General features: G+C 36.3%; 1 protein-coding gene across 2 annotated transcripts; it reads left to right on the top strand.

Annotated features, from left to right (window-relative positions):
* Positions 1 to 60: 60 nt before the first annotated feature.
* On the top strand, positions 61 to 23,637 carry LOC110466769 (ubiquitin carboxyl-terminal hydrolase 10-like). 2 transcript variants are annotated; one of them, XR_002464774.1, is made up of 16 exons: positions 61 to 150; positions 2,211 to 2,315; positions 2,914 to 2,959; positions 4,032 to 6,011; positions 6,577 to 6,668; positions 7,261 to 7,370; positions 9,774 to 9,823; positions 10,316 to 10,425; positions 12,009 to 12,120; positions 14,230 to 14,336; positions 14,806 to 14,931; positions 15,903 to 15,995; positions 17,662 to 17,806; positions 18,257 to 18,322; positions 19,144 to 20,599; positions 20,667 to 23,637. XR_002464774.1 is itself a non-coding variant. In XM_021523517.1 (15 exons), the coding sequence occupies exons 1-15, from the start codon at positions 133 to 135 to the stop codon at positions 19,332 to 19,334; spliced, it is 3,351 nt and encodes a 1,116-aa protein (XP_021379192.1). In that variant the 5' UTR covers positions 61 to 132; the 3' UTR covers positions 19,335 to 23,637. The 2 variants fall into 2 exon arrangements, 1 of the variants encoding a protein (XP_021379192.1); XM_021523517.1 differs by having other exon boundaries at positions 19,144 to 23,637.
* The last annotated feature ends 4,178 nt before the right edge of the window (positions 23,638 to 27,815 follow it).

The raw sequence follows: 27,815 nt of genomic DNA, 5'->3' as shown, positions 1-27,815 counted from the left end.
ATAGTAAGTACATCAAGTTATTCCCCTTTTTAAATTCTTTACCGGAAGTGATTTCACGACTGAGCCGAAAATTTTACCCAACATGGCGGCAAAGAAGCGTGTTTTGTGACACATCAGAAATTCCTTTTCACCATGGCTTACCAAACACAGGTTATTTAAAAAATCACAATGTTTCCTTCACAAAGAGTATTAAGGGACATATTTCAAAATATTGTTGTCACTGATGTTCTCTTCTTCATGTTGCTGTTTTGAAACAAACGTGCCGCATGCGGAAACGGCAGGATGGGACGGAAAGGGGGGGGCATGTGTTTTGGGAAAGTTTACAATAATAATAATATGACAGCTTGAAGGCATTTAAGGTTTTCGGTTAAATTTCAACTGCTAGAATATTACTAAGATTCACTTATCAGACTTGGTGTCTTCAATTGACATTGACATTATTTTAGGACAAATGAAATTGAAATGATCTTGTTGACATTGGGCTGATTTGTAATATATGCGAGAAGGATGATTTTCTGGTGGGGAATATGTAAGTGAGGATATTGTTTACTGATTTTTTTTTTAAACAAATGTCAACAATACCCTTGGAGCAGATGCATTATGAGCAAAGTTGAAGTAGTGAAAGTAAACTTTAATAAACATTTTGAAGATTACTTTCTATTACCATTTACCATAGGTGTTTGAAATTCTGACTGTGAAATGAGATAAAAATCATATAAAAAAATAAGGGTATTACTATATAAAAAAAGATATTATATTATATAGTAATACCCTTATTTTTTATATGATTTTTATCTCAATTCAGTCAGAATTTCAAACACCTATGCTATTACCTCAAGGCTGAATAAAAAAAAAAAATACAGTTATATACCATTTACCTGTTCAGGTGTTACTATAACCCTTTTATTGCTGAGTGTTTGAAATAAACGGTCGACCTATATAGCTACAATATAATTCACACAGACAATCACCTTGAAAAGCACAGTATGTGAATGTCTCTGAGAATCACATCATGCATTTACTCAATTACTTCATAGACCAAGTGTCTGTGGTATTATTTCCTTATCCTATGATGTGCATATACGACAATTATGGTAGTGAAGGAAAAATGCTTATGTAGAATTACTTTCTTCATAACTTGCTGTTAGGAAGTACTAAATACTAGTAAATAAAACGGGAGTATTTTTTCAAAATTTCATTCTGTCTATTAGAAATAAGTATAAATTATTCTGATTTCTTATAGACAGAATGAAATTTTGATTAATTTACTAAAAACAATTGTCTTTGGTGTGCAAGTTCTAAATTTTAAGACTTAAGCTTGTGCATGATAATGCTGTAGAATTTGAATGGCAGCCAGATTTGGAGGCTAAGAGGTCTAGAATGTTTTACCACAGTATTCTGAAAGGTGTAGATTTGATCCAAGGAGTCTTAGTCATGTTTTGAAAAAAAAATATGGACATTGATTTATATCACAAGCTTAGATGTACCCTTGTTTAAATCATTTCTTGACCACATCTTCATTTGTGTTCTATGTTTGTATGTGAAATCAAAGACAAAGGAGCTATAGAAGAGATACCTTTAGAAAGCTGTTGAAAGAAAAAATTCAAATCAACAAATTTAATGCTTATATTACTATTAGTGTTCACTGATCTAAGCTTGTGATATTATTTCAATATTAAAGTATAAAATATTGTATTTTCATTGCAGCTTGCTTTCTGATAACTTGAAGATAGGAGAAAATTTACAAAATATTAACTGAAAAAATATCTTTCATTGCTCAGGAGTTTTATTTTATTACTCTAATGCTAGTTGAAGACTGTTAAACTGTTTCAAATCTTGGTCGCATTTGTGTTGTTGACAACCAATCACCTAGGTCAGTAAAATATTGCTCCTGTTGAATCTATCAATACGTCATACACAGTATATTGATACTGGAAAAAGGTGTTACATTACTATACTCTTTTAACTCCTTCACCCCTGACATTTCATTATAAACCATTCCAACCTTTGAATCGGAAGAGTTCAAATATGCCTTCATGGGGTGAATGAGTTTAAGGTTTAATATAATTATGTAAGGTTTCCATGATAGCATACAGTGAAAAGTCTGATAACAGTAATTCTATTCTGAGTTAATTAAAGTTACTTAGCATGGCTCGGTAATGAGTTTTACAACAACACTTTATGCCAGTGAAATGTGTTTATTTTCGTAGGATTTAACGTTTGGGGACTTCGATACCCTGGACCAACATGAGCAGAACAACATCAGAAAGATTCTGTATGGGCCACGCAGTTCTACGGGAGATAGAAAAGTGGAGGTGGGTCCATATAAATTTTATAAGTAGGATCTTGTGAGGTCCATTCTGTTAAGTGATGTATATATATATAGTAAGTATCATGTAGTGACTTTTACAAGGTGTTTAAAAAACTGATGCCTGTGGCTAATACATTTTACAGTTTGTGTCCATGTGGTGCCTGTTGTTTTAATATGTATACAACAGTTTTGAAAAATCTAGTCCAATTTGTTTTCCAAGTTTTTTGGAGTGCAAACCAATTAATTGTTCCAAGTATCTCACTTTAATTGTTTTTTTAGCAAATGTGATTAAAATCATATCTGGATAAATCCACTATTGATGGCTAATGAAAATATGTAGTAACATATATCCTACAACATAATATGGAACAGTCAAGGCACACAGGGGGAAAATTGAGAAATTTGAACTAAGTTTATATCAGAGTTAGTTGTGTTACGCACATTCCAGGGGAGGACTCGCTTGAAAGCTGGGCTGGATCGCTATTGGCCCATTTCCCAATGATATCATCTGTCCCTTAATGCTGTTTTGGTCTCCCTATGACTTCCCTATACATTGTTGTTTTGTTATTGGCTATATATGATACAATTAATTTATGTTGCAGTTCCCCTGGGATGAATCCAGAGGTAGCATGTTCCAAAATGACACTGGTAAGTTGAAGCCCACACATGTAGTGAATGGCAGCAAGAACTCTCCTGAAAGTTATTGTTTGAAACCTTGTCAATCTGGTCATTTTCGTTTTGTACACACAGTAGAACCTTGTTAGTCTGGACACTTTGGTTTCTATGTACAACTTAACCTTGTTTGATTGTCTGGACACTTCAGTTTTTGTGTACAATGAAACCGTGTGAAATGAGACTTTCATGTGCAATGGAAGTTAAAGCATATTTTGTCTGGACATTTTGGTTTGTATGTACAGAGTAATTCTCAGTCCCTATACTTCAGTGTCGGTAAACATTACGTCACTGTGATTTCTCTTGATAGAGGCAGCAATATTCTTTCATAATCAGTCCAGTATTTATAGATGCCCTGCAATAAAATTGGGAGGAATGTTGATAGTGATACTGAAATCATATCTTCTGACCATTAAAAATGTTTGTCCCTGTCACTCCTTTTAAACTTCAAGACTGAAACTCCAATGGCACTTTGTACATATGATCTTGACAGTTCATCATGTAGTCATTAACCTCACTTTGATGTTTTGTTTCAAACATTTTGGCACATTTTTTGCCATTTTGAATTACTTAAGGGTACATTAGTAAGAATTATATTTGCCATATGCAGCTTTTCTCATTTTCTGTCCTCTGGTATTGACTTTTTCGATCATCAGACAATATCCTAAATTGATAAAAATATACACAGACAAAAAACCTGTTGCATAGACAAATATTTAAAAAAAAATGAGTTATTTTTTTTATTATTTGTCTATGCAACTCTTAATTACTGGACCAATGTCAATTACATTTTCAGTTTTTACATATTACATATACACACTTGTGCACATGATTTTCAAATTTTCAGTTTCTCCCTCTTTATAGAGAAGAACGCCCGCTTATATGTCAATAATTACTCCAAAACTAGCAGATTGATTTCATTCAAATTTTGCACAAGTGTTTTATGAGTTGCACACTAACATATATATCTTCCATAAAAAAATGATGGTTAATGAATTTTAATATTTGAATACCAACATTTTGTCTCTGATTTGATCTTTGTTTACAGCCCAGGGAGGAGACATGGTGGCCCCACCAGAGACAAACTGTATGCCAGTGAATATGAACACAGACCCCATCCCTAATTATCAACATTACCATAGTGACGGCCCTCCACAGCAGCAGTACCAACAGCATATGGAGGTCATCCATGAACAGATGAACTCACAAGAAAATGAAGAATATAGACAGGCTTATCAGGAAGGTCAGCAGGATGAATTTTATGGAAACCAGTTTCCTAGAGAGGATCAGACTTACCGAGCTTCTTCAGTTGAATTTGGTTACGACCCAAGTCAGTCAGAAATGTCCCAGGGTGGAGGAAAACAACGTAGGAACAAAAAGAAACGTCCTCCTGGTTATTACGAAAAGTTGGAGGAGGCTGAGAGAAAGTCTCAGACTGACCTTGTCCAGTCCAATGTGGGAAACTGGGCAGACAGTGCAATTGGACAGGTCTCACCTCAAAACTTTTCTTTTATGCCACTCAATTACCCGCCAGTACCTGCAGAGGTACGACACATGGGTTCACCTGTATCACAACATACACCGCCTCCTTACCATGAGCAGAGACCTCCTGGAATTGGCATGGTCCCCCCATCAGTCCAGGAACGGCCCTTCCCCCAGCAAGGTGCCCCTCCCGCCATGGTCAGGGTACATCCCTCACAAACAATGCACCAGGGCTCTATTCCTCAACAGGATCCTGCTGTGATGGCCACAGGAAATGCACCAGATGCCAGGCATGGGGGCTCTCTTCCAAGGGAGGGAGCCCATTTGGGGACAGTGAACAACCCACAGATATTGCGAGAAGCTTCTCTCCCCCGAGAGGAAGCACGCATGGGTATAATGGACCAATCTCAGACATATCGTGAAACATCATTCCCCAGTCATGGCCCACCACCACCAATGGGCAACATGGCAATGGGGTCATATCCCACCCCTGTTCAGCAGAATATCAATAGAAACATGAGCAGTGTTCCACCATCACGTCAGAATCCAGCAGTAAATTATACCTACAGTTCATCTCCCCAGGCCTCCCATCATATGGACCAGGGTAGCCATAATGTCCCACCTGAAAATTCATCCACATCTTATCTTCCACAACATATCTCTAATCCACAGACTGTACAGCATCTAACTAATCCACCTGTGGATCGTGAGTTAGAAAATGTGTCGCACCAAATGTCTGATCTCAGTGTGTCACAAAACACAAGGGGAGAAAACCCTAGCTATGCACATCATCATCAACATCATCACCATCAGGGTCCACAGACTGATAATACAGTCTATAATTCTAACAATGTAATTCCTGTCATGGAAAACAAACCAGCAGATTCTAATACAGGTGTTCGTGTAAACAGACCACCAGGATTTAATGCTCCTAGTTATCATCTTAACCAATCAGTGGCAGCTGCAGTTTCATTAAACTCCATTGACTTTAATATACAAGACAATTATGAAAAACAGCCCTCACCACCAAGAAATACTCCCACAGTGCAGGCTGATCAACAAGTGGTGCCACCTAGTGAACAGTATATTGTAAATGTTCAACTCGGTGAACCTAATCAAACAGTCGGTGAATCTGATCGCCAAGTCATTGAACCGGTTCACCAAGTCAGTGAGTCTGTTCACCAAACTAAACCAGAACCAATTATAGAAAGTGTGAATAGTGATTATAGTAATGTAGTTAACGAATTACCAGACTCTAGTGATGTAAACACCGTTCAACAAGGAAGTGGCGATCTCAAGCTCGCGAATGTAAGTAGTCCTAGTCTTCCAATTCAGTCGGAACAGCCGAAACCTGTTAAAGCACCGACATGGGCTGGACTATTCAAAAACGTGACCCCGCCCACATCAGGGCCTGTTGCTTACAGTGTCACACATGTGGATACCTCACCTCCTCCATCCGAGGTGAAACAGAATGTGACGAAAGACATGAATGTACCCAATGATCCGGTATCTACAGAGGATGACAAGCTTGCCAGGAATTTCGGAGGTAACTATGATCCCAACACAGTCAAGCCCTATTAATGTTCTTATCACTTGATCACAGTGCCTGAATAAAGCATACTTGACTGTGTGCGTGTCTGTGTGTATCACTAGTCATGTCCCCAGTTAATTTTCTTGGTCTGTAAATTGAAGATCAAACAAATATACATGTATCTATATAGAGCTCTAGCAAACAAATTTTGTGTAAAGATAAATGTATAAATACCCAGCAGATAATTTGAACATTTCTGTGAATTCCATGTGTATTTCATTTCAACCCATCAGCAGATTAATATATTGAAGATCAACAAAATATACATGTATCTAGCAACCAAATTTTGTGTAAAAATAAATGTATAAATAACCAGCAGATAATTTGAACCTTTCTGTGAATTCCATGTGTATTTTTTTTCATTTTTCTTTTTTTCAAAACCCATTTTAAATTGGTTCTGTTGTCTATAAGAGGACATTGAAGAATTGATTGTTTATGCCGATGTTTTCATGCATCATGTTATTGTCATGATTGCTGTATCTGTTGGTGTATAAGTTAATGTATGCATTTAATGTTACAGAGGCCCTGAGTATCATGACTGTTAGCCACGTACAGGTAGGACTGACCCCTCGTGGACTGGTCAACCGTGGTAACTGGTGCTACATCAATGCTGTATCCTTCACCATGTATTGCACAATTTAATTGTACAACCGTATAATATAGAATTATCCCAATTAAGTATCAGACTCTCAAGGAATGAAAGGAAATTGAATTAGGAAATTTATTTTCAGAGTATTAACAATTTGACAATTATGGCTGAATGGTAATAATCCATAAATGTCAATTACATGTATACATACAGTGAAAAGTATATAAAGGTACTAGTTATTGTAATGTATTTTAGAATAATATTATTTAAACAATAGAAAGTAATCTGGTGTACATGGATATCAACACCCATTATTTCTGGAAACTGTAATGGCAGGTTATTCTAAATAGACCTGATCAGCCTAGTACACTTTCATATACTGTTCAATTATCAGTGTTAGCTTTAGAACCAGTTTAAAATACTAGAAGCTAGGTACATTTTATATTAATAGAAGATTTTGTCATATATAACAAAGAATGCCTCTGGTATATCACTGTTCTTTGTCTATCATCCAACACAATGCATCATTGAAATTAAAGTTTAACACCTAATACTTCTTGTTTGATGTACAATGTATTGTTAAAATATGTGTCTATTGACCTTGACCTACCTCAGACACTGCAGGCTCTGGTGGCCTGTCCCCCTTTCTGTGATCTCCTGCGCCGGATGCCAAAGTACAACAGGGAGGAAAGAGGCCCCAGTAGTACTCCAGTCTTAGACTGCATGTAAGACCCACCAAAGTCAGGTCTCATTGTAATAAGGGCCCCGCAAGGGCCTCACATCGAAGATGAGGGTGCCCTATAGTAATCAGGTTGTCCGTCCGCCCATCTGTCTGACTGTTTCTTTTCTTTTGCACAATTTTGATGGAAGTAAATGGAGTATGTTTTCAAAATTTTACTTGATGATTTCTCATGTAACCTAGTTCTGCTTGGTCATTTTTTGGCAGATCGGATATCGAATTCCTTTTTAAACAGAAATAGCATAAAAACTAAAGGCGTTCCAAATTTTACACGGGAATTACATATAACCTAAAGATGTTCCGAGTATGAATCGGGCATCTTTGAGGTTCACGAAAGGGTTAACTGTCGTATTATAAATTGCTATTGATTGATTTAGGTATTTTATGTCTGACCAACGACTATCGTTAATATTTGTGTATAGTGGGCACATTTTAAGGAAAATGAAGTGTCAAAAAAGGGGTGTACACAATACTCAAGAACAATCCAAAACCAGTCCTGAGTCGCGACCATTTCTAGTAAATTTTTTGAGGATTTTCGGAAATGTTTTAAAATGTGCTCGCAGCAATAAAACTGCTAAATTTCATTGAATAACCCGGCCCCTGAGTTAAAGTAATATTATACGATAGAATCAGATAAATAAACTCCAGTTAAGTAGGCCCAACTTTTCAGGACGTTATATTGTGAATTGAAAAATACCACGTATCGGGAAAGATAACGAAGAATTGCATCGCATTTATCACTCTGTGGTTAAAATGTCGTTCTTGGGTAAAATCAATCTGAACTCTTCAATACTGACAGTAGGAATGTGTCAAAATGACATGGGTAAAGTGGCGAAGTTAGCAAGTTTGTGTACCGCAAAGAGTTATGGTCGCGTGATACTATTCACCGGCAGGAATTTACAAGGTGACATCCATGCCAATTGAACCGAAAATGATAAAAGTTTGAGTTTGAAAAATAAATATGAACAGGTTCAAAACAGCCAAATACACTCCGATCTCTTCTTTTCGCAGGAGAATTGCTGAAATCACAATTGTTTGGTGTTCTTCATGTCTCGCGAACTTCACACACTCTGCCGATGCAGACGATCAGAAAACTACTTGGAAAAGTGTATTTCATAACAAAAAAAAAGTAAAAGATTTATCCGTATATAAGATTGAATCTTTTCTGAAACTTATTGTTGTGGAAACAACACCTTATATTCCAATTACCTGTTCTGCCCATGCCAGGTGACCGCGTCAGCGTGCAAATCTCACCATATTCGAGGTGTCGGTCAACGTTAACGTTATATTTGCGACATGCTTTCTTATTAATTCCATGTGTTGGCATGGCTACATGGACAGCATGTATGTATTTACACCTGGTCATTGTTTACCATTTTGATTGACAGGTGGAAATATACCCGTTGTAGCGTGGTCAATTATTTATCGTAAAATGATCATACAGAATGATGGGATGACTTTCATGTAATTCTGACATATTTCTAGTTTTATGTTATTACGAAGCAAAGTTGTTTAGAACTGAACACAGAGTCAACTAACCAAAGGTCCAGGTTACATTGTCCAAATGTTCAAGGTCAAGGTCAAGTTTTGTATTTTTCAGTGATGAACATCTGTTATGATATTATGAAGCAAAGGTGGTCAGAATTAAAGAATACGTCAACTGACCAAAGATCAGAGTCACTGGGTTAAAGGTCAAGGTCATTTGGGTCTAAAGGTCAAAGACAAAGTGGATCTCTGACATTGACCCTGGTTCTCGATGGGGGAGATATTTAAGGTGAAATGAGTATTGCACTGGTGTTTACATTTCTATTAGCCCATAGTACATATAAAATGTATATTTTGCTTCCTTGCGATTCTTTTTGAAGTCCAAATGTCAAACGTCAAGCTCAGCTATATAGGCAGATTGCTTCTTGATGATTATGGGGGATATATTGCCACAAGACGGGCTAGTTGATTAGAGTTCAAACAGCATGTAAGAACCACCAAAGTCAGGTCTCATTGTAACTGATTAGAGTTTTAGACAACATTTAAGACCCACCAGAGTAAGGTCTCATTATAATAAATGAGAGTTTTAGATGGCATGTAAGACACCATGCTCATGTCACAATTTCATTGATGTTTTCATCACATTTTCAAAACTGATAACTCATTCACCCCTGAAGACACATTCAAACTCTTCCAATTCAAATGTTGGAATAGTTCATTATGAATTTTCAGGGGTGAATGAGTTAAGTATAGAATTTGATAAAAAAAAAAAAAGAGAGAGTACTATTTCACCATTTTGGCAATGATTTATATATATATATGTATACACAAAATATGATAATGCTACTATTATATGATAATTTTTGATTGTTACAAAATACAAAAACTTTTTTGTGTTATACAGGGTGGAGTTTGTAAATGAATTCTCGCCATACGTCCGGAATACTGACAGAGGTAAGCTGCTGAAGGAATAAAGAAACTAGTGAAAACTCACTGGTCTCTTTTCCCCATAATAATCATGCTGTCTTTTGTAAATACTGGTGGTAGAGGATAATACAATCAAGTGCCTTGATACATATTTCTAGTTGCAATATAAGTCAGAGAAAGAGATTTAATGATTCCGTGTTTTGAAATGTCATTGACGGATTATGTTTACTTGATCTAACAGGACTGTTCTCATGATAATATTAATTTATTCTTAAGACATCAATCAAATTTTAAGAAAAGGAAAAGATATAAAAAGCAGTTGATAGAAACACAATTTTAAATATGCATTTGTAATTTAATTTCTTCCTGACATAATTCTGGAATAGCCCATACAATATAATGCTGTAAATATGTCCCGTATATTGAGCATAAAACTAATGCAAGTGCATGTACTATTATGCACCTCTAAAATTGTAGTATTGATTGAAAAATATTTATTCATGCCAACTTGTTTAATAGGATCACAAAAAGGCCGTAGGATGTATCAGGACATAAGCACGGGGAAGGAGTTTGAGCCGGTGAATGTCTACAAGATGTTACAAGTCATGCAGGCAAACCAGACATTTAAGGTAGGTTTCAGGCTAACCAAACATTTAAGTTAGGTTTGCAGACTAACAAGACATTTAGGATAGGTTGGCTGGATGTCTAGGCTAACAAAAACATTTATGGTAGATTTCAGGCTAATCAGACATTGAGGTTAGGTTTGCAGGCTAACAAAGACATTTAGGATAGGTTGTCTGGATTTCCAGGCTAACAAAGTCATTTAGAATAGGTTGGCTGGATTTCCAGGCTAACAAAAACATTTATGGTAGATTTCAGGCTAATCAGACATTGAGGATAGGTTTGCAGGCTAACAAAGACATTTAGGATAGGTTGGCCGTATTTCCAGGCTAACAAAGACATTTAGAATAGGTTGGCTGGATTTACAACCTAACAAAGCCATTTAGAATAGGTTGGCTGGATTTCCAGGCTAACAAAAACATTTATGGTAGATTTCAGGCTAATCAGACATTGAGGTTAGGTTTGCCGGCTAACAAAGACATTTAGGATAGTTTGGCCAGATTTCCAGGCTAACAAAGACATTTAGGATAGTGTGGCCGTATTTCCAGGCTAACAAAGACATTTAGAATAGGTTGGCTGGATTTACAACCTAACAAAGGCATTTAGAATAGGGTGGCTGGATTTCCAGGCTAACAAAAACATTTATGGTAGAGTTCAGGCTAATCAGACATTGAGGTTAGGTTTGCAGGCTAACAAAGACATTTAGGATAGGTTGGCCGTATTTCCAGGCTAACAAAGACATTTAGGATAGGGTGTCTGGATTTCCAGGCTTACAAAGACATTTAGGATAGTTTGGCCGTATTTCCAGGCTAACAAAGACATTTAGGAAAGGGTGTCTGGATTTCCAGGCTAACAAAGACATTTAGGATAGTGTGGCCGTATTTCCAGGCTAACAAAGACATTTAGGATAGTTTGGCCGGATTTCCAGGCTAACAAAGACATTTAGGATAGTTTGGCCAGATTTCCAGGCTAACAAAGACATTTAGGATAGGGTGTCTGTATTTCCAGGCTAACAAAGACATTTAGGATAGTTTGGCCGGATTTTCAGGCTAACAAAGACATTTAGGATAGTTTGGCCGTATTTCCAGGCTAACAAAGACATTTAGAATAGGTTGGCTGGATTTACAACCTAACAAAGTCATTTAGAATAGGTTGGCTGGATTTCCAGGCTAACAAAAACATTTAGGATAGTTTGGCCATATTTCCAGGCTAACAAAGACATTTAGGATAGTTTGGCCGTATTTCCAGGCTAACAAAGACATTTAGAATAGGTTGGCTGGATTTACAACCTAACAAAGACATTTAGATTTGCTGAAGTTACCTGTCTAACTATATGTTTCGGCAGAAATAATATATTCTGCAGATTTTCATTCATTAGTGTTTTCTATAAACTATAATCAGGATACATTTACGGAATAGAACTTTAACATTTGAGGGGGGAGGGAGTGTAGCTAACTGTAATATCCTATTAAATCAAGTTTCATTTGTGATGTTTTCATTGATTTTGAAGTTTTGAAGAATTTGACAGAATTAACTTTAAAATGATGAGAAATTTGGAATGGAATTCAAGGAGAGGTTACTTTGTTGACAGCTGGGTCGTCAGGAGGACGCTGAAGAGTTCCTTAGCTGTATTCTGGATGGACTACATGAGGAGATGGCTTCTGTCATGCAACTGGTCAACAATACACGCGACTCCACACCAGGTATACAGTCACTCAGAGGTCAGAGGTCACTACTCTAAACCAAAGTAACAAAAACTACCCACCAGGGCCAAGTTGTTCAAAAGGTGATTAGTGCAAATTTAAATTTTTGTGTATCTTTAAGACACAACCATTGAATTAGTTACAACTTTCGAAATATAAAATATTTATTAGTGTCAATTTACATGCACAATTGTGAGATTTTACCTGGTATATTGACAAAATTATTAAAGGTGGAAAAATGTTGTTAAACAGTGATTAAGCTAACCACCTTTTGAACAACTGGGCCCTGGTATATACAATGTGTGTACTACTGTATAGCTTCACAATAGTTATACAGTCATTAGGAGGTCAGTGGTCAATGTGTGTACTACTGTATAGCTTCACAGTAGTTATACAGTCATTAGGAGGTCAGAGGTCAGTTTGCGTACTACTGTATAGCTCCACGCTAGTTATACAGTCATTAGGAGGTCAGAGGATAATGTGTGTACTACTGTATAGCTCCACGCTAGTTATACAGTCGTTAGGAGGTCAGAGGTCAGTGTGCGTACTACTGTATGGCTTCACGCTAGTTATACAGTCATTAGGAGGTCAGAGGATAATGTGTGTTCTACTGTATGGCTCCACGCTAGTTATACAGTCATTATAGGAGGTCAGAGGATAATGTGTGTACTACTGTATGGCTGCACACTAGTTATGCAGTCATTAGGAGGTCAGAGGTCAATGTGCGTAATACTGTATGGCTCCAGGCTAGTTATACAGTCATTAGGAGGTCAGAGGATAATGTGTGTACTACTGTATGGCTCCACGCTAGGTATACAGTCATTAGGAGGTCAGAGGTCAATGTGTGTACTACTGTATGGCTCCACGCTAGTTATACAGTCATTAGGAGGTCAGAGGTCAATGTGCGTATTACTGTATAGCTTCACGCTAGTTATACACTCATTAGGAGGTCAGAGGTTAATGTGCGACGCTAGTTATACAGTCTTTAGGTCAGAGGTCAGTGTGTGTACTACTGTATACCTTCACGCTAGTTATACAGTCATTAGGAGGTCAGAGGTCAATGTGTTTACTACTGTATGGCTCCACACTAGTTATACAGTCATTAGCAGGTCAGAGGATAATGTGTGTACTACTGTATGGCTCCATGCTAGTTATACAGTCATTAGGAGGTCAGAGGTCAGTGTGCGTACTACTGTATAGCTCCACACTAGTTATACAGTCATAAGGAGGTCGGAGGATAATGTGTGTACTACTGTATAGCTCCACACTAGTTATACAGTCATTAGGAGGTCAGATGATAATGTGTGTACTACTGTATGGCTCCACACTAGTTATACAGTCATTAGGAGGTCAGAGGATAATGTGTGTACTAATGTATGGCTCCACGCTAGTTATACAGTCATTAGGAGGTCAGAGGTCAGTGTGCGTACTACTGTATAGCTCCACACTAGTTATACAGTCATAAGGAGGTCGGAGGATAATGTGTGTACTACTGTATAGCTCCACACTAGTTATACAGTCATTAGGAGGTCAGATGATAATGTGTGTACTACTGTATGGCTCCACGCTAGTTATACAGTCATTAGGAGGTCAGAGGTCAATGTGCGTATGTGTGGCTCCACACTAGTTATACAGTCATTAGGAGGTCAGAGGTCAATGTGGGTACATGTGGCTCCACGCTAGCTATACAGTCATTAGGAGGTCAGAGGTTAATGAGCGTATTACTGTATGGCTCCACGCTAGTTATACAGTCATTAGGAGGTCAGAGGTCAATGGGTGTACTTGGTGTGATTCTACACCAGGTATACTCAAAAGGAGGTCAGAGGTCAATTTGTATAGTGCGGTAAGTTATGGTAAACACAATCAATGACATTTCTCAGGATATTTATTTTCACTTTAATTTCAATGGAGAGGAAGTAACGGCTGCAGCATCCGCACAAAAGTTTTCTATATGAGAATGCTTTGATTATTATGCAACTTTTTACACATAAATATAGTATCAATTACCTACTCAAGTTCATCTTTAACCCAAATCTGGAAATCAACGTACATATGTACTCTCAAATATCCAGCTCTTGCCGGAAGATTGATGAGTCTTTACTATTACAGAAACAGAGGCTAACGGCTTTGACCAGGAGGAAGATGCAGAATCGGAGATGTCTGAGGATTCCTGGGAACAAGTTGGACCCAAGAAACGAAGTGCTCTTACGCGCAAGGTATATGTCATCAAATCCTTAAAATGCTTCAACGCCACCCACCACTTGTCATTAGTCAATCTCAAAGTTCAAAATTGGCTATGTTTGAAGTGAAAGTTTTTGTTCAAGTTATTTCAGGTTTGCCTCGACAGATTTAGTTTATACACCATGGAATGATAACATTGAGTTCTACACATGGTACCGTTTTGGTGGTCATAAGTCAAGGTTAGAGGGCCAAAGGTCACACTTGACCACATTTTAATCAAAAGCTTGATATCTCACAAGCCCCTTAACATATTTAAAGTTAATAATAGTATTGCAAGACCAAGTTCTACAAACAATTGGATTTTGGTGGTCATCAATCGTGGGGTCAAAGGTCACACTTGATCTCTCAGGTAGGTTTGGGAGGGGGGCATCTACATGAACTACACTAACGTGGTTTTTATTGATCATTGGAATTAACAAGATTTCTTTCTTTCATAACTGACAGGCTATGTTTTCAAAGAGCCCTATTGCAGACATCTTTGTGGGGTACATGAGGTCTGCTGTGTTTAAATCTGCCGCCAAGGAGTCCGCCACTCTCCAGCCATTTTTCACCCTACAGCTGGACATACAGGTATAGTACATGTATATGCATACAATAGTGAAATTGTTCAGTGTTCTATGGAAGGCCAGTATACAGAATAAGATGTGAAATGCTAATAGTCAAAGAACAACCTGTGCTACACATTTGGCAATTGGTATCACTCATTTGGGCATTGGCATTACGCATTTGGCAGTTGGCGATTGAAATTCCCAACGTGAACGACAGATAAGTTATGATGCTCTATCAATAAAAAAGTCAATGAAAGCATGGTAATTATGATGTTGATCAGGAATCAACATCAGAACATAGGTACCTTTCAAGAATGAGAAACAAAAATACTAATGCACAACCTTTCAAGTTATGCATTTGAATTACACATTAAGCATTTGGTATTTTGCAATTGTCATTTACACATTTTGCAATTTACATTTCACAATTGGCATTACGCATTTGGCATAACAAATATTTGGCATTTCGGCATAGTGTATTGGCCTTCCACAGTGTTCTTTGTTTTATTTCTCTATGGCACGATGTTTGTGTGTTACAGCCTTGTAAGGTCCTATAGTGTATAAAAAGCAAAAACCAGGGGAATGTAAGAAATGAACTGAGATATTTATCAATCACTGCCTTTAGTTGAGGTGAATATGTGGTTATTTGATCCTTAGAAAGTGATACTGACCACATCTCTGTCAGTATTACTTTCTCTGGCCCATATAACCACATATTCCCCAAAATAGAAGTACTTAGTTTGTTATATTAGATGCTAAAAAAAATATTAATCATCAAACAAGATCAAACGCAGGAAAAATGTTCAGAGGAAAGTGCTGCATTTGGCAGAGAGCATGTGACATTAAAATTAAATGACATTATAAGGTAAATATAACCTACTGTTTTTACAAAAAGTAGCAAACTAGTCAATATAACAAATCACCGACCTCCATGTGATTATGAGGATGTAGGATAAATGTGTGTCATCTAGTATTGTGTGATTTGTGTTACAGGCGGACACTGTGCACACTGTTCGGGATGCCCTAGAGGGACTGGTGCTGAAAGAATCCATCAGTGGCTACACTTGTACCAAGACAAAGCTGGAGGTATTATAAAGCTGTCTGATCCACTTATCTTATCAATTCACTTTTCAGTAATTGTTCCGTGAAAACTTGACAGAATATCCGTAGTCATCCTTTATTTAACTTCTGTTGAGAAGTCTTCCAGTGAAAGCCCAAACAATTATAATTTCATTCTTTTCTCTTTTTACAAATACCGTATACTAAACTTGACAATACAAGGGTAATAAAATAAAGTACAAGTCTAATGTGCTTGTTCAATAGACAGTAATAGCTATAGGTTGTCAAAAGCCAGGTTAGTGTAGATTTGTGGCGATTTATGATGTGAATTTTTCAGAAATGTGTAAGAATTATTCCACATTTCAATATGTTGCATACAACAAAAGATCTGTTGATTATTGATTCATTGTTTGATAGAACTGTGTGTTTCATGAGTCTAATCTGCATAATTTAAGGCCCAAAAAAAATGATAACTTGGTTCTCGGGCCCGCGTGCATTTCATTTTAGGGCACCACATTGCCAATTTTATTGTGAAAGTAATAAAAAAAAAAAATTGTGAATGCCCTGGCCGCCATCTTTAAAGAAATCTGGAAAATTGGTCCGCATGTCGTTTTTACTCGTTAGTCACCTAAGTCCCGATAACGTTTGAATAAAGGTAAGGATTGATATACAGGCAAGCGTTAAAATGATTATGACTTATTAGTCTTGTGTACAAATGGCGCTCATTTCGGTACAAATAAGGATGGGGGGTTCCTGATTCCTGTCTGGAACATCGTGGGGGGATTTTCGGAGGCTTGCTCTATGACGGGTCTCTACACAACTATAAAAAGACAAGGTAATGCCCACAATGAACGTTTTACAAACTACACAATGAAAAAAAATTGCCCTCGTCTCATTTTTGCCATGTTAAATGAACAAAAAATTACCACCCTGCCGCATCTCTTTTTAAAAAAATTGGCCTGAGAACCAAGTAATTAATTTTATTTGGCCTAACTTTTAACAAGTTTAGCTATCCAGTTATTAGATAAAAATTTCCTTTTGCTGAGCTAGAAAAAACTTTAAAGAAATGTTACATAACAACCTCTTTCTGTCTATATCAGAGTTACAAATGTGAAGAATAATTTATTTATAAACACTACAATCACATTCTTTTGTTACCCGTCAGTCTTGATGAAAAACTTGCTAGTCATAAGACTCATTATAGTCCCAACTTTGTTATTTAATTAACTAATCCAGCAACATTTTTATGTAAGAATGTCAGCAACAGCAATGCGTTTTACAGAAACACAATACCATTTGCTAAAATAACTTTTCACTAGTGGTCACCTAACCTAATGGTGTTTAATGGTCTCACGACACACATTCCATTCTCCATGCATCGCAGTGGGAGGATGCAGGACATAAGGAAATATTACCCTGATGATTCATCTATACATCGTAATTTTCACACAACTTGCGTATGGAGTGTAAAACATTAGTGTATTTATAACCAGTTACAGTGTTAAAAAATGTAAGAAAAGTAGACTCTTGCTATTCCTGGCTCTTGTAGTAACATAAACATGACTATTTGGTAACTCAGTAATAAAGATTCAGCATTCAGCTGAGAAGATATAATTGTAGTATTTCAAGTGAAAACAGATTAAATCGAGTCAGTGGTGTTTCAGGAATTTGACAGTTCATGATGATTTTGTAGTTGGAGGTTGCCAAGAAGGTCACTCTGGAGGAACTCCCACCTGTCCTTGTCATGCACCTCAAGTATTTCGTCTTCAACAAAGACGGAGGGTCACAGAAACTTCTCAAGAAGATCGACTATCCCATAGATCTGGAAATCACTAGAGGTAAGTATAATGAGTTATCTCCCCATAGATCTAAAGATCACTGGAGCCGTTGTTAAATTAGACGAAAGCTGTTGGGCTTCTTTTGTGTTCTTGGTGGTTGCTCGGTGTAGGTTGAAATTATTCAAGAGTTGTCTCCCCATGGATCACTGACTTGGAGTCCTAACGAAATCTGCTGTGCATTCTGAAAATTGTCATAAAAGTATTGTGTAAGGCATATATTTGGTCATATCGATGTATATTTTGATCATAATCATGTGTCAAAATTCCTTTGAGTTTAATTTGAACAGAACTATTCCAGGTGGTTAGTACTATTGCAAATATAGGTGCCCTAAAGCAGACTCAATCTGTAAAACGAAAAGAGAAATGATAATTGGATGTATTAAATATGACATGAAATTACTACACAGGTGCTTGAATATTGTATTTATTCCATGCTTTCTTTACCAACAGATCTACTTTCCCCCAATGTCAAATCAAAGCTCCAGCTTCACCAGAGATCATACAAACTGTTTGCTGGTATGTATATTACATTACTACTTATAGAGGATATGTAATGGTTTCCCTTTATGGCAGAATTATGATCTTTTCAACAGTAGTAAAGGCTGTCAAAGTGGAAAGTATCTGCATAAACGTGTAATGCTATAGGAGTGAAATAGATAATGTAGGTATTCAAAAGGAAACCATCAAGTTTAATTATCTTGTAAGATTGAATTAATACAAGAAATATGATAAACTGTGTAGTTAGGTAAGTACCTTAGTGTTTGTATCAAAGGTGTACCGAAACAACCACTTCTTCTATTCATTACATCAGAACAAAACACCTGTGGCTTTAAACATGGTTAAGAATTAATATCACTCTGTATGAAATTGATATTTCACAGTTAAAAATGTAATAAATATGTATTTACTTAAATCAATACTTTTGTACATAGAAAGAAAGATATATTAAAATTTCCCATAAACCATGTCAGAGTACAATCTGGAAAATTCTATGATATTATTGTGTTTTTTCACTATAAACCTTTCTGAAAATATCAGTTCTGTAACAAGTTAGAACAAAACAATTTTGATGTCACAATGGATCGTTTCAATTACCAACTCAACAAACATGATGTTTAGTATGTCAAAATGTATCTTTATGGCATTTGGTCCATTTTGACGGATTTTGTGAATATTAGGCTTTTAAATTTTGTTTTATATCGAGTTCATCCGAGTTGTCTTGCCTAAATTTAAGGTAAATTGTGACATTTTGTGTTTTCCACCTGTAAGGTAAAAATGTGATAATTTGTTTTTATCTACTTTTACTTTGATTCTAACTGATATTTTATAATTTCCAGTTGTGTTCCATCATGGGAAGATGGCTACTGGTGGGGGTCATTACACCACGACAGTATTTCATCCTGCCATTAATGGCTGGATTAGCCTGGATGATAATAGCGTGAAGCCAGTCAACCTACCATTTGTTCTCAAGTACAACCCTCCCCGCGTACCGTATCTGCTTTACTATCGACGTACGGATGTACACTAGCCATCAAATTAGTATGCTTATGTGTAGCTCTCACCTCTTACCACTTTCCCTCACTGCCAGAGTAATAATCTAGCCAGTGTTGTGTCGATTAGATAAACTGATGAAAGATATGTTATCTCAACTGATGCATACAAAGTGTCAGACAAAGTGGCATCCAAACAAAGTGGCATCCACTTTGTATCACACCCGAGACAGCACTGATATGTGTGTAGGGGGCTGTAATGACCGGCACAACAGTTGTGACAAACAGTTATTTGTGAAAATAATAATTTCATTCAAAATCCTATGTGTTCTGGGGAGAGAAATGCAGGGATGTGTTGACACTGCGACCTCTATAGTAGACAGGAATCGTCAAAATGTGGTGTAGTGTGTTTGGGAACAAATTTATAGACCTTGTGAATGACGTCATTCTTATGTTAAGGATGGAAGGATAGAATATTTATTGTTGAGTTCTACAGATACAATTAACTGATTAACCTTGGAGACATCATGTGGCATTCTCCAACACTGGTTCACATACAGACTAATGGTCTCTCTAAGGTCTCAACGACCAGAGAACATAACCAGGTATATTTGTTTTGTTGACGATAGTTTGATGAATACATACTGTTAAATATTGTTACATTCATGGTTATTTGGGTTTGTAATTTTACCGCTTGGCAAGATTGTAAATGCTGACTGCACTAAGGCTTGCTGTGTGAAAGTGAAAGTTGATATTTTACCTGAAATTATGTATAAAGGTATGTTTCTAGTGTGTCATGTTTACATGGGTGTTATGTGTTTCACAAGAGTGCATGCATGCTTGTGATGAATGGTCGTAAAATATAACAATTCCCCTGGAACAAGAAACGTACCTCTGGTACGATTAATGTTTGTCAAGTAAAAGTAAATCTGCAGTGATCTGGATAAAATATGTAGATTTATTAACCATTGACAAAATAGAAAATGTCAACACCACAGTCGGTTCAAGGACAAACAATACAAACATTACCAATTGCGAGAATTTCCACTTTTTCAGTAGCTGACGATTATGTTATAACACTTGTACCTAATTAGTGTATACCTGTGTAGTAGGATAAACATTGATACACAGGTACGGTAATGAGACGGTAGAGTATACCTTATGTCCAGGTATTAGTAGGATAAACATTGATACACAGGTACGGTAATGAGACAGTAGAGTATACCTTATGTCCAGGTATTAGTAGGATAAACATTGATACACAGGTACGGTAATGAGACAGTAGATTATACCTTATGTCCAGGTATTAGTAGGATAAACATTGATACACAGGTACGGTAATGAGACAGTAGATTATACCTTATGTCCAGGTATTAGTTGGATAAACATTGATACACAGGTACGGTAAAAACTGTGCCTGTGAGAAATCGATATGAAATGTGTGAAGAGAGATTAATATTGTGTGGACATATTATATTAAACCATGATTCTAAATAAATATATATATATATATCAAAAAGGTATGTTTTAAGAATATATTTTGTTGCCTATTAAATGCATTGTCTAAGATGAAAATGATAATTGGAAAGGAAATATTGTATTAACAAGGAATATTCTACGTTTATTTGATTTTTTCTTTTCTTTCTGCTATACACTGTACTGAGGCATTATTGCTTTGTATTTATGATATTTTTGTCAATTATTTATCTATTTTGTGTTTGAATTGTATAAAAGAATCAATTGTGTGTATGGGATCTATGCTACACTAATAAATCAGTGTTGTTGGCATTATATACTTCAATATGTTTCTATTCAAAATTGTTCTTGAATAGAAATAAAATTCGTAAAAAAACAAAAAACTCTTTTCCTAAAATATAATGATTCAACTGGTTTATACATTTTATGATGAATATAGATTTTAATATTAAACAGCTTTAATTTTCATGCAAGGTTTCTCATGGCACTGAACGTATTTAGAGTATACCTTCAGTGTTTCTCCATATAGCTTTGAATCTATTGTAAAGGTCTCTACATTGACCCAGCCATATGGGAAAGGTTTCTTCATCATGGTCAACTTATATCTTAAAATTGCTGTTTTTTTTTTAACAGAGATGAGTTTATTTGTTGCTTGATAATAGCGTTGAATCCCTTATATACAAGTTTAGGTTTAAGATCTTTTGTAATTAGATCAATGGTGATAAGATCTTCAGATCTATTGTAACAAGATCCTTAGATATATGATAATCAGATGATACCATATATGGTAATAATATACAAGTTTTGGTTTAAGATCTTTTGTAATTAGATCAATGGTGATAAGATCTGAAGATCCATTGTAACAAGATCCTTAGATATATGATAATCAGATCATACCATATATGGTAATAAGATTAATGATAACAATCTTGTATCAAAATTTCCCTGCTTGGTTTGATTGGCAAGCGACAGTTAGACTTTATATCGAGGGACATGTGACAAACTAATAATGCTATGACCGAGAAGCATGGAGAACAATGTTTATTGAACTTTCATCTGTATACAAATTGTATCTCTGTAGAAATATTTAATGTGTACATTGAATAAGGTATGCTATTTTAGAGGGTGCTTTTATTACTAGCATGTCCTTGCATACAAAAACATATTCAGATTTCATACATATTTTTTCTATGTAATTTGTACAATAAATGTAGAATTAAAGTGTGAAGGGAATCTACAATATATCAAGGAATATTTGTTGTATAAATGTTGTGTTTAAATATGACTTTTGGATTATCTAGGGATGGTCCTTGTACCCTTTTTGTGCTCTGCAAAGTAAGTGTGAAATGGATTTAGTTTTTGTATTGAGGTACAAGGTGTTCTGCATTGAGTATGTGGTCTGAGGGGGTCCATCATAAATAATGTATATAAAATATATATTTTCTGATCAACTGTTTGTTGATAATTGAAATGGTTTCTAGGTTTGCAGTGTTATAATAGCTACGTGTGGTTTTTCAAATGGAGGAGGTATCCTAGTGATTGACATCATAATCGTCTGGTGGCTATTACATTTTCCTCCCCTGGATAGTTTGTATTTAATCAATTGTGTATATATGATAAACATAATAAACAGGTGTTGATTGAATGTTTCTGTATGCAGGAGTGTGTTATTGCTATAATTTCTGGGCAAATATAGTATTTATTCTAATAAATGCCCATGCAGTCTTTATATTTGCCTTCGAGAGAAGGACAGGGGTCTTCGTTGCAATGGTATTGCACCAAACTCATATGGAAGTTTTGCGCAACATCATATTAAGTTACAAAATACAACATTTTGATTTAACTATGACTTTTAATTCAGGTAGTTAAATGATGAAATAGTCAAAGAAAAAACTGTTGAGAAGTTTATTTGATTAAATACAGTAGTAACCAGTTTATTTGATTAAATACATTAGTAACCAGTTTATTGATGAAAGAGGTGTCCAAGTATGATATCCAGTGAAACCACCTGGTTATTTTAATCAATGTATTAGTGAGTTTATGATATTCACATTGAGGATTTCTTTGTTGAGAAAAAATCACTAACAGTTTAGTGATTCATTAGCCTGCGATTTTAACGATACAATGCATCTCTTGATTTGATTAATTACAGTTATAATCTGACAAGTCTTTGCTTGAGTTATTTTGCCATGCTCAATTTTTCATTCAGTCATTTTTGTTTATCTTATCTTTTCTGAGTATTATCTATGACATTTGTTGCATATTGAATATTTTGTCATCTATTTCTTTTAATAATTGCTTTTTTTCTCTCTGTGCTGTTTTTCACTTCTATCCTATTTTAACTATTCGCTTCTGGTATTCAAGCATCAGTATTTATATTATTGGATGGAAGAGGTCGAACATTTGGTGAAGATATGCTCTGGGAACCTCATCACCGTGCACTACAAAGAACTCCTAGCTACCTGTTTCAATGTATCTTTCTGCTACAAATACGTTTGATTTCTTAACAGTTTGTAGAATTTATAAATGGAAGGAACACATTTTGTTCGTGGCATTGTCTATTCTTATTTTATTAAGATTTTTATTTGTTTCTTTGCGTTATTAAATAACTTGTTGGTAGAAAAACGACAACATCCTTTTTATGTGATATAAAGACACATATAAAATATGAGTTCTTTGCAATGGAAGGAAATGAAGTTTAAGTTGTTAATCTCTCTAGCAGTGTTACAAATGTTTTAAAGGAATGACTTGTTTTTTGCTAGTTTTGTAGTCTAGGGTCGGGAAGTTTGAACGTCTATCAGGAAGAAAGAGAGAAAGTTCAAATTAAGATGAAATGAAATTAAATAAAAACCTTCCTTTTGGTCATTCATGGTCTTTGTTTTTATTTCAACGAAGAATTGATGGATAGTTCTCCTAAATGTGCCCTCTCCTATTCGGGTGCATGGACTGAAATTAATTCTATGTTAGTGTGCATAGTAAAAAAGCGCGCTGACCTTTACATTCCTCACGGATTTAACCTGAACTTGTATCATGTAGACCGTACTTTGGCTTATTGTGAACTGGCGATGTCGAAGATCCACCTCAGAACGGCTGAAAATAGGAAACAAATTTCAGAACAACTTCACGAAAATTTATAGTGTACTGAAAAAAGTTGGTATAATGTGAATGCTATGGAGTCTACATTTGATCTAGGTTTCGTACATGCATTGTACCCTTTGATGATATGTAGCAAATGTTTTCCTGAAAGTCTTAACCTACAATGGTAAAATTTCACGTCATCACGACCAGGGCCCGTATTCATGAAACCGTACTTGTGGTCAAGCATGGATTTTGTGCACAAGCAAAATTTCCTGTTTCAATTTTGAATTAATAAAATAACGTATTTTGTCAATAATTTGGGGAACAAAATGAACGGATGTAAAGCCGAATACTTTGTTCAGTGTTTATGTTTACGTCCGAAGGACCAAGGTGAGCTTATGCCATACCGTGGCGTCCGTCGTCTGTACGTCAACAATTGCTTTAAACAACTTCTTCTTCTTAACCACTGATTGGAATTTAACTAAATTTGACTGGAAGCATCCCTGGGTGGTGGGGATTCAAAATTGTACAAATGGTGGGGCTGAGGGGCGGGGCCAAAAGGGGGCAATTTGGCTATATTGCTTTAAGCGACTTCTTCCCTGGAACCAAGTGATGGATATCAACCATATTGGACTGGAATCATCCCTAGGTGGTGGGGATTCAAAATTGTACAAATGGTGGGGCGGGGCCAAAAGGTGGCAATTTGGCTATATTGCTAAAAACAACTTCTTCTGTAGAACTATGCACTGGATATCAATCATATTTGATCAAAAGCATTCATGGGAGGCAGGGATTCAAACTTGTACAAATGGTGTGGATGACCCCCCAGGGGGCTGAGGGGCGGGGCCAAAAGGGGGCAATTTGGCTATATTGCTATAAACGACTTCTCCTGTAGAACTACGCCATGGATATCAATCATGTTTGGTCGGAAGCATTCATGGGAGGCAGGGATTCAAAATTGTACAAATGGTGGGGCTNTGAGATCCCCACTGTATAACCATATAATGCACATTTGCTTCCAGAATGGCCCTAGGGTCTAACCCTACCCTTGGAGACAAAGTCCCTGGGTCATAACTTTAAAACGGTTGAGATCCCCACCCCAAAACTATGTATACAAATGCTGGGCATAAAGAGACCAATGCAGTCATGATCTTAGAATAGACCATGGGGTCTGACTGAACCCCTACAGACCTAGTTTCTTGGTCACAGCTTGGAAACAGTTGCTTCTAGGATGGCCTTGGGGTCTGCCCCACCATTGGAGAATTAATCCCTGGGTCATAATTTCGAAATGGTTTAGATCCCCACCCCAAAACTATATATACAATTTGTTGGGCATAAAGAGATGAATGCAGTCATGATTTTGGAATTAACCCCAAGGTCTGCCCCACCCTTGCAGACTTTACCCCCTGGGTCATAACTAAGAAACGGTTGAGATCCCCACCGCAAAACTATAAATACAAATGATGGGCAAAAAGAGACCAATGCAGTCATGATATTAGAATTGATCCTGGGGTCTGGTCACAACCCTAGGGACCTAGTTTCTGAGTCACAGCTTGGAAACCTTTGAGATCACCACCCCATAACCAAACATAAAGTTGCTGGGCATGAAAAATCTAATACAGATGCTACATATTCCCTTGGATCTCATTTCGAGAATATTTTGCCATAATTGCTTAGATATCCAGGTGAACGATACAGGCCCTCTGGGCCTCTTGTTTAACGTTTGATATGATTTAGGTTCGAACACAGAATTTATGCTTGAGCATGAGAACAGTTTCATGAATACGGGCCCTGCTTTCAATGTCTTTGGCTCTTCATTGCTTTAGATTTTTTGACAATCTGTCCTGGAATTGACGGCAATTTCGTCAGCGTTTGCTTGCGACACTTTCCACTGATTTTCTAGTGATTATCGCGAAGAATTCTGGGAGAGATTGGTCATTTGGTGCCAAATATAGTTCGGGAGATACATGCCTTCTCCAATCACCTACAGGTACCTCGATACTTCAGCCTCCTTTTTTTATTTGGAGAGTGCTGGGTGATTTTGTGTGTGTCTATGTCTTCTCAGTTCATTGTATTGAGATTAGGTTCCGATTCTGTTCTGATTGTTGACGCTTTTATAATATATATTATATTGCTATCTGATTTAGGTTACATAAAAGTGGGATGGAAAAAGTGTATACACGACTTATACAGACTAGTAGGGTTCTGTATTAGTTGTTACACTTATAATAAATGATGTACAATTAAAACATTATCCTCTAAACTCGGACATGGCTAGTTGTATGCGGGGTTTTGTAGGTCGTAAGTGTCAGTATATATATATATATATAATAAAAAGGGATTAAATGTCCATGTGAAGGAAGTAAATATAGAAAAAATAAAATTAACGACCGACTGAAAAACTAGCTGCTTTCACCCTTCACAGGGCTCTTCAGGTTTGTTTTAAAATAATTTAAAGTTGAAGAGCCCTGTGAAGGGTGAAAGCAGCTAGTGTTTTAGTCGGTCGTTAATTTTATTTTTTCTATATATATATATATATATATTATAAATCAGAAAAATGATCCTTACGGACGAATAAATATTGTATAAAGAAAATTTCTTAACAACGAGTCTTTAGTACTTTCATCTCTTCTAGGAGATATAATATATATATATATATATTATAAAAGCAGAAAAATGATCCTTACGGACGAAGAAATAATGTACAAAGAAAAATTCTCAACAACATGTCTTTAGTACTTTCATCTCTTCGAGGGAAGAATTAAATAACAATCTACATTATAATTATTATTATTGGATTATTAAGGATACCTTCATTAGAAAATACAATTTTTCGGACATTCTCAAAAACCGTCTATGTGAACATTTACATTTTACGTGGTCTTGGTTAATGACCTTGAAGTTAAACAGCATAAAAAACCCATTTTAAATCACACGTCTACTTCAATTTTTTTTTTTATGATATTTGGTTGGCATGAAATATCAAGTGTGAAATTACTACCCTCAATTCCTGGGTTCGATTTCATAAAAAAAAAGGCTTAACAATTAATAGACAGAATATGCCATAAAACCGCCAACACAATAGGACAAAAAACACCGGGACTGAAGACATCGATACAAAAGGAAAAAACACCCACAAAAACGGAGGCGAACCAGGTGTGCCGGATTGGAAAGGGTTTCCTGCCCCACATGGCGCCCGTCAATGACGTCACCTGTCAAACCAAGGAAAGTATTATATCACCAAGGGATTAAGAAAGGAAACGTCTTTAAATGGCAGCCATTGAAATGCATGTCTCGAGTAGGGAAATCGGGTATCCATGTCAAATCATAGCTAAAGCACGTCTTGAAATGTCCGATTTCTGCTTAAAACCGTGTATATTTCCATTAAACCGTCGACTATTCCTACTTAAAACCGTGTATATTTCCAATAAACCGTCGACTATTCCTACTTAAAATCGTATATTTTTTGTTTAAAGTCGCCTCTATTTCCAATAAATTCTTATCGTCTACATTCTAAGGAAGATGTTCACAAAAATAAGTCAGGTTATATCTGAGCAATAACCCTCATATTTATACTACGGAGCTGTATTTATGTTTTTCCGATATGTTTCAAGTTAAATCATTTATCTCCGAGTAGTGGATGTACTTTGCGTGGACAAACATAGGGTTTTCCGAGTCACAGGTGGTGGACACACAGTTAACGTATATGATTTTTTACATATACTGTTTATTATTATTTAGTAATTAAACACAGTGCACATCACCTGTATTTTGTGTGCCCAGTACCTGTGGTTCTAGCCCGAGTTTCCTCTGGCCCTGACACCAGACAGATATTTTTACAGATAGATGTCTGGCGGGGCCCCACACAAGACGTCTATCTGACAAAATATCTAAGTCTGGTGGCCAGTGGAAATTCGGGCTACTGCATATATGTGATTCCAGTTGTGATCTAACTGGTTAGAAAC

The sequence above is a fragment of the Mizuhopecten yessoensis genome, unplaced genomic scaffold (genome assembly GCF_002113885.1).
Source record: "Mizuhopecten yessoensis strain PY_sf001 unplaced genomic scaffold, ASM211388v2 scaffold11145, whole genome shotgun sequence".
Lineage (NCBI taxonomy): Eukaryota > Metazoa > Mollusca > Bivalvia > Pectinida > Pectinidae > Mizuhopecten > Mizuhopecten yessoensis.
This window is presented reverse-complemented; position numbering and strand designations above follow the sequence as displayed.

Excerpts from the sequence above, each read along its gene's own strand:
- LOC110466769 (XM_021523517.1), top strand. Across the intron at positions 10,426-12,008 it reads AGGCAAACCAGACATTTAAG|CTGGGTCGTCAGGAGGACGC; the intron begins GTAGGTTTCAGG and ends CTTTGTTGACAG. Across the intron at positions 14,932-15,902 it reads CCCTACAGCTGGACATACAG|GCGGACACTGTGCACACTGT; the intron begins GTATAGTACATG and ends TTTGTGTTACAG.